The sequence below is a fragment of the Tachyglossus aculeatus genome, chromosome 2 (assembly GCF_015852505.1).
Source record: "Tachyglossus aculeatus isolate mTacAcu1 chromosome 2, mTacAcu1.pri, whole genome shotgun sequence".
Classification (NCBI taxonomy): Eukaryota; Metazoa; Chordata; class Mammalia; order Monotremata; family Tachyglossidae; genus Tachyglossus; species Tachyglossus aculeatus.
This window is the reverse complement of record NC_052067.1, coordinates 26,341,980-26,356,762: the sequence shown is the minus strand read 5'-3', so window position 1 is coordinate 26,356,762 and position 14,783 is coordinate 26,341,980. Positions and strand designations below refer to the sequence as shown.

Below are 14,783 nucleotides of genomic sequence, written 5' to 3'. Positions count from 1 at the left end.
TACCCAATCCTGAGTCATTTGGTAAAAACAGAACATCTGATCTATTTGTTCAGAAACCATCCCCCAGTCATAAATTGGGTTTAGGAGACAACTGATTCTGACAAACATTTCCCAACAATACACAGTTTTCAGGACCGGACTGTGTCAGAAATCCAATGCCTGTCCATACATCTATGATCAGTATTTACATTATTATGGTTGAAAAAAATGTTGACTTTTTTTTTAAAGAGAAAACCAGGGCAAGCCTTGGGGTGAGTGAGTCTGGGATGCAGTGGTTGTGGAAATTCCTACTAGCAGTTCCCCAGGAGTAAGCCCATTGCTCTTGGATCTCCCAGGGGATGAAAAACACCCCACCTCTAAATTAAATTAAATGAAGGGACATTAGGCCTAAACTAGATTTGGAGGAGTGGGATACAATGGACAAGACTCACCTTTATTAAGCCTCTGAACCCCTGAGCTGTGATTCAGAAACTACATAATGTATATATAAACTGGGCACCTGGTATGTCACTAGGTGCCTAATTAATCATGCATTTTGTAGTCCTGGAAGGAACCATCAGAATTCATCCAGCTCATTCCACCGCCTTCGGGCAAGGTTTTACTTAAAACTAGAAAGCAGAGATTAGAACTCCAGTGTCAGCAAATGAGACTAATGATTACAAAGATAGATTGATGAGGGGAGTTGTGAGCGCAGCCTGGTTGAGAAAACACTCATGCTTCAGTTGGAGGGGGGACTGAGGCCAAACGGCCTAAAGGAAAAGTAGGAAACATTTTTAGAGCACCAGGGGCCAACGTTTCCCAGAACCCTCTAAGAAAGAGATTTGATCAACAAGCCAGGAAGAGCCTTTAATCGCAAGAGTGGAAACTTTTTGTCTCTGCTGAGTTACCATCAAGCCTGGGCACCATACTTGTCTGGAGGCTTGTGAATACACACTCTCAGAATTCCGAGCATCCAAGTTAGCCTGCTTGTTTGTGTCTGTGTAAGAAAGGAATATTTTCTATCTAGAGTGTCTAAATCTGTTTTAGCCATCCCCTTGTTCTTTTCCTGTTTATAGCTCAACTCTTAAGCACTTGAGAACTGCCTGGAAGTGCTAGAAATGTTTCCCTGTTTAGTCCATCACAAATCCTGGGGAAAAAAAGCTTTGACTGAATGCCATATTCAGCCTTATGGCTTGTAAACTTGATCCAAGACACACTAAAGAACTTTGAATCCAACAGGTGGCAGAGTGAAGGAAGAAGTGGCAGGGATAAGAAAGTCTATCATTTAGAGGGAAGTCCGGGGGAGAAGATGAAGCTGGCTCACTGAGGCAAGGGAATGAACTAGATGATCTCTCAAGGTCTTGCACGTAAAAAATGCTTCAATCATATATTTACCAGCATAAGTGAAACACCCTCCTACCTGTACAACTTGGTGGGCATTTGTATCATTGAGCACCAGTTCAGTCAGGGCAGCACAGCAGGCTATAAGGAAACGTAAATCATGATAGAAAATATTTATCCAAATTCATTCATTTTACGATGATAATTAAATTTCATGGGGGAGTTTCCTTACAAAAGCAATACTCTCCCTTCGCATTGTCCACAGTTTTAGAGATTTGTAAAATGGCCTGTAATGCTTACATTTTTACCTTCATATTTAAAATATGTTTATGTGCACTGCAGTGAAGACATCTGTGCTGTACTAAGAAAATCCAACTCTCACACCTTGGCAAAGGAAAGGTGTTTCTGTCCAACATTCCTGAGAAATAAAGGTGCCTCTTGTAGCACACTTAATGAGAGTGATGATTTCAGTTTTATCAGTGAAGTATGACCCCCGGTCTACGTCCTTCCCCTGGCCTGGAATGCCCTCCCTCCACATATCCGCCAAGCTAGCTCTCTTCCTCCCTTCAAAGACCTACTGAGAGCTCACCTCCTCCAAGAGGCCTTCCCAGACTGAGCCCCCTGTTTCCTCTCCTCCTCCCCATCCCCCTGCCCTACCTCCTTCCCCACCACCCCCAGCACCTGTATATATGTTTGTACAGATTTATTACTCTATTTTACTTGTACATATTTAATATTCTATTTATTTTGTTAATGATGTGCCTTTAGCTTTAATTCTATTTGTTCTGATGACTTGACACCTGTCCACATGTTTTGTTTTGTTGTCTGTCTCCCCCTTCTAGACTATGAGCCCATTGTTGGGCAGGGACCATCTCTGTATGTTGCCAACTTGTATGTCCCAAGCACTTAGTATAGTGCTCTGCACACAGTAAGCGCTCAATAAATACGATTGAATGAATGAAAAGGAGCAAGAGATGGTGTGTGGAGTTGGGGGTGATGGAGGGTGGACAAGGGGTTTGAGGAGGGAATAAACTGTTTGAAACAGCTGTTGTGGGCAATGGGTATGGGAGTCAAAAAAGATGGGAAAATAATGTTGCCGGGAAGAGGAGAGGACAGAGTTAGAGCAGGTGAGGATGAACTTCTGATGGACAAGATACACCTGATGTCTGGATTTCCTCCTGGAGGATAAAACTGAAATCATCAGGTTTGATCTCCCTAAAAATCTCCCTTACTCCTCCCTCATTTCTCCCTCTTCTACCCCTTCTACAACTTTCCCATCTCAAAAGGAGAGCTCCTGCCTCCTATCAAAATCTGCCCCCTCCTCCTAGGCTTCTGACTCCCTCTCTTCCTCCTTCCCTGACTGCCATTTTCAACTGTTTACATTTTCCAAAGGCTTTTTACCCACTGTTTTCAAACATGCTCATATATCCCCTATCATAAAATAGCCATCCACTAACCCCAGTGCTCCCTCCAGTTATCACTCCATCTCCCTCCTACAATTCCTCTCCAGACTCCTTGAACAAGTCATCCACAACTGCTGCCTCCCACTTCCTCTCCACCAATTTGCTCCTTGAGCCTGTCCTATCTGACTTCTGCCTCCATCTCTCCATGGAAGCTGCCCTCTCAGAGGTCACCAATGACCTCCTTCTTTCTAAATCCTATGGCCTCTACTCCATCTTAACCCTCCTTGACTTCTCAGCTGCCTTTGACATTGTGGACCACCCCCTTCTCCTGGAAACATTATCTAACCTTGGCTTCACTGACACTGTACTCCCTATCTCTGTGGCTGCTCATTCTCAGTCTCTTTAGCAGGCGTCTCCTCTGTCTCCCACACTCCCACTGTGGGAATCCCTCAAGGCTCAGTTCTGGGTCCCCTTCTAGAGAGGCAGCGTGGCTCAGTGGAAAGAGCCCAGGCTTTGGAGTCCGAGGTCATGAGTTCAAATCCCAGCTCTGCCAATTGTCAGCTGTGTGACTTTGGGCAAGTCACTTCACTTCTCCGTGTCTCAGTTACCTCATCTGTAAAATGGGGATTAAGACTGTGAGCCCCCTGTGGGACAACCTGATCACCACGTAATCTCCCCAGTGCTTAGAAGAGTGCTTTGCACATAGTAAGCACTTAATAAATGCCATTATTATTAGTAGTAGTAGTTTCAATCTACACCCAATCCCTTGGAGAACTCATTCATGCTCACGACTTCAACTACCATCTCTATACAGATGATTCCCAAATCTACCTCTCCAACCCAGACCTCTCTCATTTTCTGCAGTCTTCTGGTCCTCCTGCTTTCAGGGCATCTCCACATGGCTGTCCCGCAGGCACCTCAAAATTCACACGTCCAAAACATAACATCCCATCTTCCCACCCATACCCTGTTCTCCTCTATCTTAGCAGTGTGGCTTAGTGGAAAGAGCACAGACTTGGGAGTCAAGAGGACGTGGGTTCTAAACCCGGCTCCGCCACTTGTCTTCTGTGTGACCTTGAGCAAGCCACTTAACTTCTCTGTACCTCAGTTTCCTCATCTGTAAAATGGGGATTAAGACTTTGAGCCCCATGTGGGACAGCCTGATTACCTTGTATCTACCCTAGCACTTAGAACAGTGCTTGGCACCTAGTAAGTGCTTAACAAATACCACTATTATTATTTCCCATCACTGTAGATAACACTACTACCCTCCTTGTCTCACAAGCCTGTAATGTGGGCATTATACTTAACTCATCTCTCATATTCAACCCACATATTAAATCGGTCACCAAATCCTGTCAGTTCTACCTTCAAAACATTGCTAAAATCCACCCATTTCTCCCCAAACTGCTACTTCACTGATCACATGCAACCACAATTACTGCATCAGCCTCCTTGTTGATCTGCCTGCATCCTGTCTCTCCCCACTCTAGTCCTTACTTTCACCAGTAGACCACACTGCTTCTTGTGGACAGGAATCATGTCTACCTACTCTTCCCAGCACTTAGTACAGTGCTTTGAACATGCTAAGTACTTAATAAGTACCACTGAAGACTGATCCTCTCCTGTCCACAGCTCCAGAGGGCATGCTTTCATCATCTCAAAGTGCAAAGAGAATACTGTGCTCAATGTAGTCTAAAACATCATGATGCATGAGAACATACGTACCCGCTTGCAGAGAATAGGTATTTTCCTGTATTTCTTGTGGACTTAACTCTTCCAACCAATGAAGCTGTTGGAGTCTCCCTGAAGCATTTGCACTAGACAGGCTTCCAATGGAAGAACGATCAGAAACGAAACTTCTTTCTCTGTAAAATAATTGTTAGCGTGAAAGCAACTGACTTTAATTTCTTTACTTAGACTCTACGTATTCAACTCTTTCATACAATCAACCCAAAGAAAGTAACAATCACAACAATCACACGAGTTTCTGTGGATTATCTGCCATTCTGAATTATCCATGCATCGACTCCTCTCCATTAACACTAAATCAGGACTGTAAATAAAGTGGTAAATACTTTAAATGTGCGGGCAAAAGAAAAAAATAGCATCATTTGCTATGATACATTAGACACAAATTATCAAAATTTCTACTAAAACAAAACTTTGTTGAATTAGAGTGTATTTTTTTCCTGAGAAAAATATTTAGTATGACAGTGATATTGAAGGCCCATTATATTAAATATCAATGTAGCTAAACGACAACAACAAAAACTCTCGAACAAGGAATTAGGTAATATTTTCCTAGTCAACTAACTGAATTTTGAGCAGGCCACCCATGCCTGGACACAACTGTGCCCATAATTCCCTTTCCCAACCTTCCCCACCTACCTTCCATCCCCCCTGAAGTGTATATACCTTCTTCCCCAATCATGTACCATCCCCTTCTCCAGATCACTACTGAACATCTAGTTGTGCAGCAGGTAGTTCAGGACCCCTTTGTCCCTATGCATCATCTAGGCACCAAACTAGGGTGGGCACCCGGGCTTGTGCCCTATAGGGTGTGTGTGTGCCACACTTACCCTATTCTTGATTTAGCATGCAACTGAACAACTTTGACAATAGGATATTTCAAAAATCATAAGAACTAGGTCAGTTCTAATATTCTGACCTCACAGCCTATTCTTTCAAAGTGGTGAGTCTGAGAATTAAGTATGCATTTCTTTCTAAAGGACTGAAATCGGTGGACAGATGAAATTCAAAGGAACCTAAGTGGATTCATCTAGATTGCAAGCCCTCAGATCACATACTCTAGAATTACAGAACCAATAAACTAGGGAGGCAAAACTCTTTTGGATCTTATTGTTCACTTATTTTACTCGATTTCCTAAAACGTCATTGGTGATGGTACAAGTTTTGTAGATTCCTGAGAAAAGTGAAAGTTGTGACAGTTGAAAGAATTGAGATATAACTTTGGCTTAAGAAATAACACCAGCCATAACATTCCTGATGAGAATTTACACATACCCTTGCAAAATATGAAGAAGTTGCTTGATGCCTCCCCAAATGCGAATTTCTACACTGGTCTCAGGATCCTCACAAACCTGAACCAGAATCCAAACAACACTCCAGAGCAACTTGAGGTGATCTGAATGAAGCAAACTAAGGAGAATGGGAACCCCTTCATATGCTTTCACCTGCTCTTTAACTTGTGACTCTGCACAAAGAAGCCGCAGTAATTCAGCAGTTAGCCTAGAAGAGGATAAAATCATGAATTATTGTTAGAACACAGCACTCACAGTGTGTCAGTCTTAAACCTCAAATAATCAGATATACTGTAACTGTTACGTATTATTAGACTGAAACTATACTTCTTATAATAATAATAATGGCATTAATTAAGCAGTTACTATGTGCAAAGCACTGTACTAAACACTGGGGATGTTACAAGGTGATCAGGTTGTCCCAGGCGGGGCTCATAGTCTTAATCCCCATTTTACAGATGAGGTAACTGAGGCACAGAGAAGTTAAGTGGCTTGCCCGAAGTCACAAAGCTGACGAATGGCAGAGCCGGGATTTGAACCCATGACCTCTGACTGCAAAGCCTGTGCTCTTTCCACTGAACCATGCTGCTTCTCTGTTTCATTATAAGGATGAATTCACAGAACTATACATTATCATGGGACTGTATAATCTAAAGCAGCATTTTAGAAACCCTATCCTTATTTATTTCACATCAGTACAGTGACTCTCTAGGGAAATCACTAGGCTCTCATAATAATAATAATGATGGTATTTGTTAAGTGATTGCTATGTGCCCAGCACTGTTCTAAATGCTGGGGTAGATACAAAGTTATCAGGCTGTCCCATGTGGGGCTCACAGTCTTAATCTCCATTTTACAGAGGAGGCAACTGAGGCACAGAGAAGTTAAGTGACTTGCCCAGGGTCACACGGGAAACAAGTGGTGGAGGCGGGATTAGAACCCACGTCCTCCGACTCCCAAGCCTGTGTTCTTGCCACTAAGCCATGCTGCTTCTCTATAACAAAATGGCTGGAAGAATCCAGCAACCCTAGAAGTAAACTATACACCTTGGCACCAGTGTGCCGTGTTTCCTGTCCAGGAGTATAGAACCATGTCCTAAATCTGCAATTCATTTTTGCTTCTGGCTTGCCCACTACACTGTAATTTCCTTGAGGGCAGGCATTACGCCTACTCACTTTAGGCTCTACCAAGTGCTTAAGAACTCGAGAAATACTACTGATTGGCTGATCTGCCCTCTGGATTCTGACTGCATTCGCTATTTCAGGACATCAGGTTACCATCAGGCAACCTGAAATAGATAATTTCCCAAAGGGATTTTCTGTGTTCCAAAAGACAGACTATGTGTCTGACAACAAGGTCGCAGTCCTGGCAGCAGCAATGCCAGGCAGGAAACATGAAGGCAACACTACTGTTGTCCTCCTCCCAGAAGCTTCAGGAATCTTCTAGGAGAAGCCTGGCTTCCTCAGCCAATAGAGGGAAAAATCCAGTCCCTAATGATGATGCTGATGAGGGTTACTATGTGTCAAGCACTGTTCTAAGCACCGGGGTAGATACAAGCTAATTCATTCATTCATTCAATCGTATTTATTGAGCGCTTACTGTGTGCAGAGCACTGTACTAAGCGCTTGGGAAGTCCAAGTTGGCAACATCTAGAGACGGTCCCTACCCAACAGCGGGCTCATATTCTAGAAGGGGGAGACAGACGACTAAACATATTAACAAAATAGAATAAACAGAATAAATATGTACAAGTAAAATACAAGCTAATCAGGTTGGACATAGTCCCTGTCCCACATGGGGCTCACAGTCTTCATTCCCTTTTAACAAATGAGGTAACTGAGGCACAGGAAAAGTGTGACTTGCCCACGGTCACACAGCCGACAAGTGGCAGAGCAGGGATTAGAACTCATTTTCTTCTGACTCCAGGGCCGTGCTGTACCCACTAAGTTATGCTGCTTCTCCCTCCAAGGATGGAACCAAGTTCTCTTGAGGCGGCGGCTAGGAGAATTCAATCACTTTGTTTTCCTGGGCTATGTGCTCTGAATCAGCTCCTGACTATGACCACATTAGAAGAAGAAATTCCACATGGGAAAATATTTCTCTTGGCTTAAGGCACACCTGGGGTAAAACTGGGTAAATCTGAGGGTTATTTTAGACTAGACCTTTATTCTGGCAACTCCCCTAAGTCAAGTCTTCTGGAAGCCACATGGCAGAAATACCAGCACCCAGTTTCTATGTGAAATTTAAGAAGATAAAAAAACAGAATATCACAACAATAATACACATTCACAGTGGAATACAGTCATCTCTAGTGCTGGGAGACTGACCTTTTGCAAAGCAAGTCATAGTCATGCAGTATCATCAGCAGGTTTTCTACAACGGCAAGTTCACCTATCTTCTCCCTACATTCTGGGCTATAAAAGAACAACGTTAGGTACTTCTAAAATATGTGTTCCCCAATCCATCTGTTTTAAGTATCAGAACCACCATACTAAGCTGGGGCTAAAGTGATGATTGCCAATTTATCCTATTGAGTTACACAGTGGCTTATCATATGTTTTGGAAATTACTGATGTTAATTGTGGTGACATTTGTTAAGCGCTTATTAGGCACAAGGCCAACCTAATTTACTTGTACTACGACTTGCTGTACTGAGTTCCCCTCTCTGATGACAGGGAAAAGCTGCTGCCCTGCTGGCCATTCATGCTCTTAACATAAATAATCTCACTAATAGTAATAATTATGGTATTTGTTAAGCGCTTACTATGTGCCAAGTACTGTTCTAAGTACTTAAAAGAAGGAAAAAGTGGGTAGGGAGGTGACAAACTTATAACCAGATAAAATTAACTGGAATACAAAATTGTCCTGGAACAGGAAATTTAAAAAATTTTTCAAAAGTTACTAAAAAAAAATCAGTGAGTTGCTGGGGGTTTCAAAAGAAAGATTTAAAAATTAAAGCAAATTTGTCCCTCCTGTCTGAAATTAAGGAAACTTTAAAACAACTGACGAGACCGTGGGAAAGGGGGAAAGACTATAACCGATTTCTGGTCAGGAAGAAAGAAATCTTTTTATATTGTAGATTGCCTTACAAATTGAAATAAGACATGTCAGTTCAATTCAGACTTCTCTCTTTCCAAAATGGTGGTATACACTGATTATTCATTCATTCATTCAATCGTATTTATTGAGCGCTTACTGTGTGCAGAGCACTGTACTAAGCACTTGGGAAGTACAAGTTGGCAACATATAGAGACGGTCTCTACCCCACAACGGGCTCACAGTCTAGAAGCTATTCCATCCTAGCTTTATGTAAAAAAAGTGGATGGGGATGTTTGTCACTTATTTTTAAATAATTTTAGGCACAATATTAAGTCATACACAGCCATAATTAAAATAACATGAAAGTGAACTTACCTTTCGGCTAAACTAGTAAGAGCAAGGAGGGCACCCAAGAGAACATTAGTGTCTCTGGCTCCTAGTAAATTTACCAATGTCTGAAAAATGAGAGTAAAAGAGATGCTTTTAAATTCAGCTATGAAAATGTTTGGACAATTTCTCTCATGAGTTAAATTTAACTAGCCTTGCTGCTATCATGCTACATATCTGGTGATCCCAAACTTCTGCCTTGGATGAGGAGTAGTTTCTGAGCTGAGTCAACCTGCTATCTTTCCTATCTTTGCGCATCCTTTTCCCTGTTGCTCTGTACTGGAACAAAATGTCACTTTGGCACCCTGCAGGGTCACTTTTGCTCCAATTAGCACCTCTTTAATGGCATGCAAAGCCAATGCTAAATTGTGAGCTTCCCCTACTTCCAACCCTGGTTAACCCCCTATCCAGAGTGTACTAGAATCTGCTAGGAAAGGCTACTCACTTCCTCATGGCCCCTCAGCCTATGTCAAAGGACTGCAACTTCTAGAAGACACTGGGTTGTTAAACAAGTCTGCTCCTCGGAAGAGGCTGAAAAGAATCCAGGATGCCTCTTTACTCTTTCTACTACCAAATGCACCAAATATTTTGCTCTATGACTCCCAAGCATGCCCACCTGCCTCCACCCCATTTCCTAGGAGAGGGGCTGTAGCGTGGCTGGCAGCGTTTTCTATCTCCCTCGACATGCAATTCTAATCTATAAATGCAGTTTGGATTTTTGAAAATGTAAGGGTTTTTTTAATCAGTTGTTTTGTATTTCAATTCATTCAATCATATTTATTGAGTGCTTTCTGTGTGCAGAGCACTGTACTGAGTGCTTGGTAGAATACAATACGACAATAGATACATTCCCTGCTCACCTTGAGCTTACAGTATGAGGGGTGGGGGGACACACAGAAATTAATATAGAAAAATTACAGATATGTACATATCTGAGCTGAATATTAGAAGAAATTTCTACTCAATTTTACTTGCTGAACCAATCGGGTAATTTTCCATTTTTTTCCTTTGTGTACAGCAGTTTTTATCACCCAAACATAAGACAAGCGCTTAGTACAGTGCTCTGCATACAGTAAGCGCTCAATAAATACGATTGATGATGATGATACAGCAAACTAAAATTTACAGTTAACCTCAAGGGTAGGTAGGGGCGGCTGAGACAAACAGTTTTCAGTCATTTCCCACATCATTCCTTTCTGTACTACATTACTATATCACTCTCCATATCTGGAATTCCTAAGCCTCTGAGATGGATAAGTAGTTTCTGAGGAGTCCACTCCAGGAAGTCTTGGGATTTCACTGGGTTCAATCAATCAGTCATATTTATTGAGCACTTACTGTACTATGCACTTGAAAGACTACAAAATGCAGAAAAATCAATGTTTTTTAGGATACAACTGTACTAAGTGCTTGGGAAAGTACAACACATCAGAGTTAGAAGACGTGATCTCTGCCCACAAGGAGCCAACAGTCTTCAAGGAGGGAAGGGTGTTTAGTTGTTTGCTCCATCAGATGATGAGGTAGTCTAATGCAGGCAGTCACCCCCAAGGACTCTACATAGACAGGAGGGCCAAGCTGAACACACATTTCACCAACATGTGAACCAATGAATTCCCACCATTCATTCATTCATTCATTCAATTGTATTTATTCAGTGCTTACTGTGTGCAGAGCACTGTACTAAGCACTTGGAAAGTACAATTCAGCAACAAATAGAGACAATCCCTACCCAGCAATGGACTCACAGTATAGAAGGTGAACTTACCTTACACCACATAGCAATGTTATGATCTATAGTTTGTCCACAGACTAATACCACCACCCTGAGTGAGGCCTGTAAATTGAGGTTTAGCTATACTGACCAAAAGCTAAATGGCAAACCAACTGGAAAAGACCCCCTTTCCAGACTCTGATGTTGTATGGGATTAGTTCTGATTTCATTCAACATGTATCCTCAGGTTTACCAATGATTCACAAATCCTGGCAGGGGTACTTCAAATAATTAGGTCTAAGGTAATTATGCAAGAGATTAGTTGCAAGTTAAACCATTTAGAAGGAAAAAAAATCAATGATATTTACTGAGCATTTTACTGTGAGCAGAGCATTGAACTAAGTGTTTGGGAGAGTACAATGCAATAGATTTGGTAGACACGCTCCCTGCTCACATCGAATTTATAATATAGAGGGGAAGACAGACATCAATTGCATTTATTGAACCCTTACTGTGTGCAGAACAATGTAAATAATTTAAGTGCTGTGGGGCTGAGGGTGGGGTCAAATAGCAAATGCCCAAAGGGTACAGAACTGAGCCTCTACTTCTTATAAACATAGAAAGCGTGACTCACTCATACCAGGCACTGATTAAATAAGCTAATTCGCAAATCTCTTGCCTTGTGTGCTCCACTTGCAATAATCCATTCTCTTTGATCTTTAACAGTAGAAAGTTTTTGAAAAATATCTGTGAAAGGAAAACAATTACAAAAATCTCAACCAGGGTTTAAACAGGGCAGAATTTCAAAATATCTTCTACCTTTTAGCATAAAGGAGAAAAGATGAAGGACCACTGAAATGCATATTCAGACTATAAATTGAGAGGTACTGGACTTTTTTTTACATTTAATCTTCTAAAATGTTAAATTTAAACTTTGATCCAATCAGGGATTTTTTTAAATGGCTAAATAATAATAATAATGGCATTTATTAAGCGCTTACTATGTGCAAAGCACTGTTCTAAGCGCTGGGGAGATACAAGGTGATCAGGTTGTCCCACGGGGGGCTCACAGTCAATCCCCATTTTACAGATGAGGTAACTGAGGCACAGAGAAGTTAAGTGACTTGCCCAAGGTCACACAGCTGGCAGTTGGCAGAGCCAGGATTTGAACCCATGACCACTGACTCTGAAGCCCATGCTCTTTCCATTGAGCCACGCTGCTTCTCTAAAATTACCACGAGATTGAATGAGTTCCTTATACAGTAATACTTTTTACTCAATGCTTAAATAGTTAAAGTGCTGTAAATTGCTTAAGAAATAAAGTGACATTTTATTCAAGAGAGGATTATAGCATCTTAATTTGCCGATCCTCTAGATGATGACAATGAACAATGGACTCTAATCCCATAATCTTCGCCCAGTAAGTGTTAAACATTACTCCTTTCGGCAGATTACATATAATCGTTTTAAGAACACTTACAGGTCATGTTCACTAATTTGTCGACATTATGTTGCTCTTCTCCATAGCCAAGATATCCATCTGCTACTATTTCCATATACTAAAGATGAGATCAAGAAAAGAGATGGGAAGATTATTTAGAAGTGTTTTAAAAGATTATTGCATTTTTTAATTTGGATACTAGGTGGCAGACCAGCCTCACGAATCACGCCCTTGGCGCATAGAGGCACTATACATCTAAATTAATTTATTCACTGTTTCCTGCTCTTTTCATTACGTTTCTACGAAAATCCAAAAGTATTACTCACCTTTAAACAGGGAACATTTTACCCTTTAGATGAGTAGTCTTCAAATTTTCTCATCCTACATTCTCCTGATAGAGCCAAAAAAATCATCCTGGGTCTCACCTTGCCCTTTCATCAAAAGAAAAAAGTGTGCCTCATAGGGAAGGACAGAGGGATAGTCTCTTTACTTTGCTTAGTCCACATTTTTTCAGGAGCAGTAAGAAAGAAGAGATGATGAACGGCTTGGCAGTTTGGATTTTTTTTTTTAAAAAAGGAGGGGGGAACAGTTCCCATAATTCAAACAGTGCAAATGTTGGCTAACAAAAAAGCACTTGGCTCTAATAGCTTTTGTTGCAACTTGCTTGGAAGGATTGAAAATGTTATGCTGAGTTCATAGAGATGAGTTACTTTCATCATGAGATCATTCATTCATTCATTCACTCATATTTATTGAGAGCTTACTGTGTGTAGAGCACTGTACTAAGCGCTTGTGAGCCCACTGTTGGGTAGGCACCGTCTCTATATGTTGCCAACTTGTAATTCCCAAGACAGTGCTCTGCACACAGTAAGCACTCAATAAATATGACTGATTGATTGATTGAGTGATTGGGAAGTACAAGTTGGCAACATATAGAGACGGTCCCTACCCAACAGTGGGCTCACAGTCTAGAAGGGGGAGACAGAGAACAAAACAAAACGTATTAACAAAATAAAATAAATAGAATAAATATGTACAAATAAAATAGAGTAATAAATACGTACAAACATATATACATATGTACAGGTGCTGTGGGGAGGGGAAGGAGGCAAGGTGGGGGGATGGGGAGGGAGAGGAGGGGGAGAGGAAGGAAGGGACTCAGTCTGGGAAGGCCTCCTGGAGGAGGTAAGCTCCTGGAGGAGGTGAGATCACTTCCTTATGCAAGCTGACTCCTGATAAGCGGGCTCCAAGGTAAGGTAAATAATAATAATGGCTTTTATTAAGCATTTACTATGTGCAAAGCACTGTTCTAAGTGCTGGGGAGGTTACAAGGTGATCAGGTTGTCCCACGGGGGGCTCACAGTCTTAATCCCCATTTTACAGATGAGGTAACTGAGGCACAGAGAAGTGAAGTGACTTGCCCAAGGTCACACAGCAGACATGTGGTGAAGGCAGGATTTGAACCCATGACCTCTGACTCCAAAGCCTGGGCTCTTTCCACTGAGCCACGCTGCTTCTCAATGCCACCAGCCCTCCTAAGGTTTACTTTGTCTGTAGGACTCTGGAACCCCTATCACTGGGTTGTTGTTTTTTTGCTTTAAACTTTTGAAGCTTACACTGTCAAAATAGCATTCTAAAAGTAAAAATGTATCGTCTAAAAATATGCTTGCCTCCAGCAGCATATGCTTGGGCATAGAAACATACACACACATACACACACAGTGTGTGTGCTTGTGTGTACATACACCCACAGTGTGTGTGTTTGCGTGTGTGGGCGTGCATGGCGTTAAAGTGTGGTGCATTTTAACAGCCATTACTGCCGTTACTACTAATACCCTACTACGGTTTAGAGTCCCACAGTGTTATTCTCCATGATCATTTTGGAACTCTGCCACAATCCCTTAGGGAATTGGAAGCCCAATTCAAAAAAGATTAGAGCTAGAAGATGCAAACGATATTACAGACTGCCACTACTGTATTGCAGTACTTATGTTTCTCATTCTTAAAACTTATCATTTAACAAGTACTTAAACACTCTATACTTCATGCTCATCCATTTGCTCTACCGTTTTACATAATAATCACCTCCATCTGCTAGGCACTCAGTACTTAATTTGGGTTGGGGCTGGCTTGGATTCAGCCTTAGGGCCTTGAGGGAAGAGACCTGGGTTTTGGGCAGAACTCCTGGGCTATTGAGCAAAGCTCCAGATAACTCAAGTGTAAATTTACACCAAAAAGGAAAATAAAATCCACACATTATCAGGCAATCATCATCAAAAAAACAAAACTCACTTGAACCACCTCAGCTTTACTCCAGCAGAGAGGATATGATGCAAGGACAGGAACTACACAACTCCCTCCCACAAGGAGAGGAATTTCCTCATCTTAATACCCACTTCTACTCTCTCCCCTTTCCTCTGGTCTTTGAACGTTATAAT

General features: G+C 41.7%; 1 protein-coding gene across 2 annotated transcripts in view; it reads right to left on the bottom strand.

Annotated features, from left to right (window-relative positions):
* The window catches only part of NEK10 (NIMA related kinase 10), a 134,989-nt gene that overhangs the window by 87,230 nt on the left and 32,976 nt on the right, over positions 1-14,783 (bottom strand). For both annotated transcript variants that reach the window (XM_038770266.1, XM_038770259.1), the window contains exons 8-14: positions 12,385-12,463; positions 11,584-11,651; positions 9,182-9,261; positions 8,095-8,181; positions 5,751-5,975; positions 4,452-4,591; positions 1,400-1,461 (exon numbers count right to left, since the gene is read on the bottom strand). In XM_038770266.1, the coding sequence (XP_038626194.1) occupies positions 1,400-1,461; positions 4,452-4,591; positions 5,751-5,975; positions 8,095-8,181; positions 9,182-9,261; positions 11,584-11,651; positions 12,385-12,463 (741 nt within the window). The remainder of the gene's footprint in view (positions 1-1,399; positions 1,462-4,451; positions 4,592-5,750; positions 5,976-8,094; positions 8,182-9,181; positions 9,262-11,583; positions 11,652-12,384; positions 12,464-14,783) is intronic.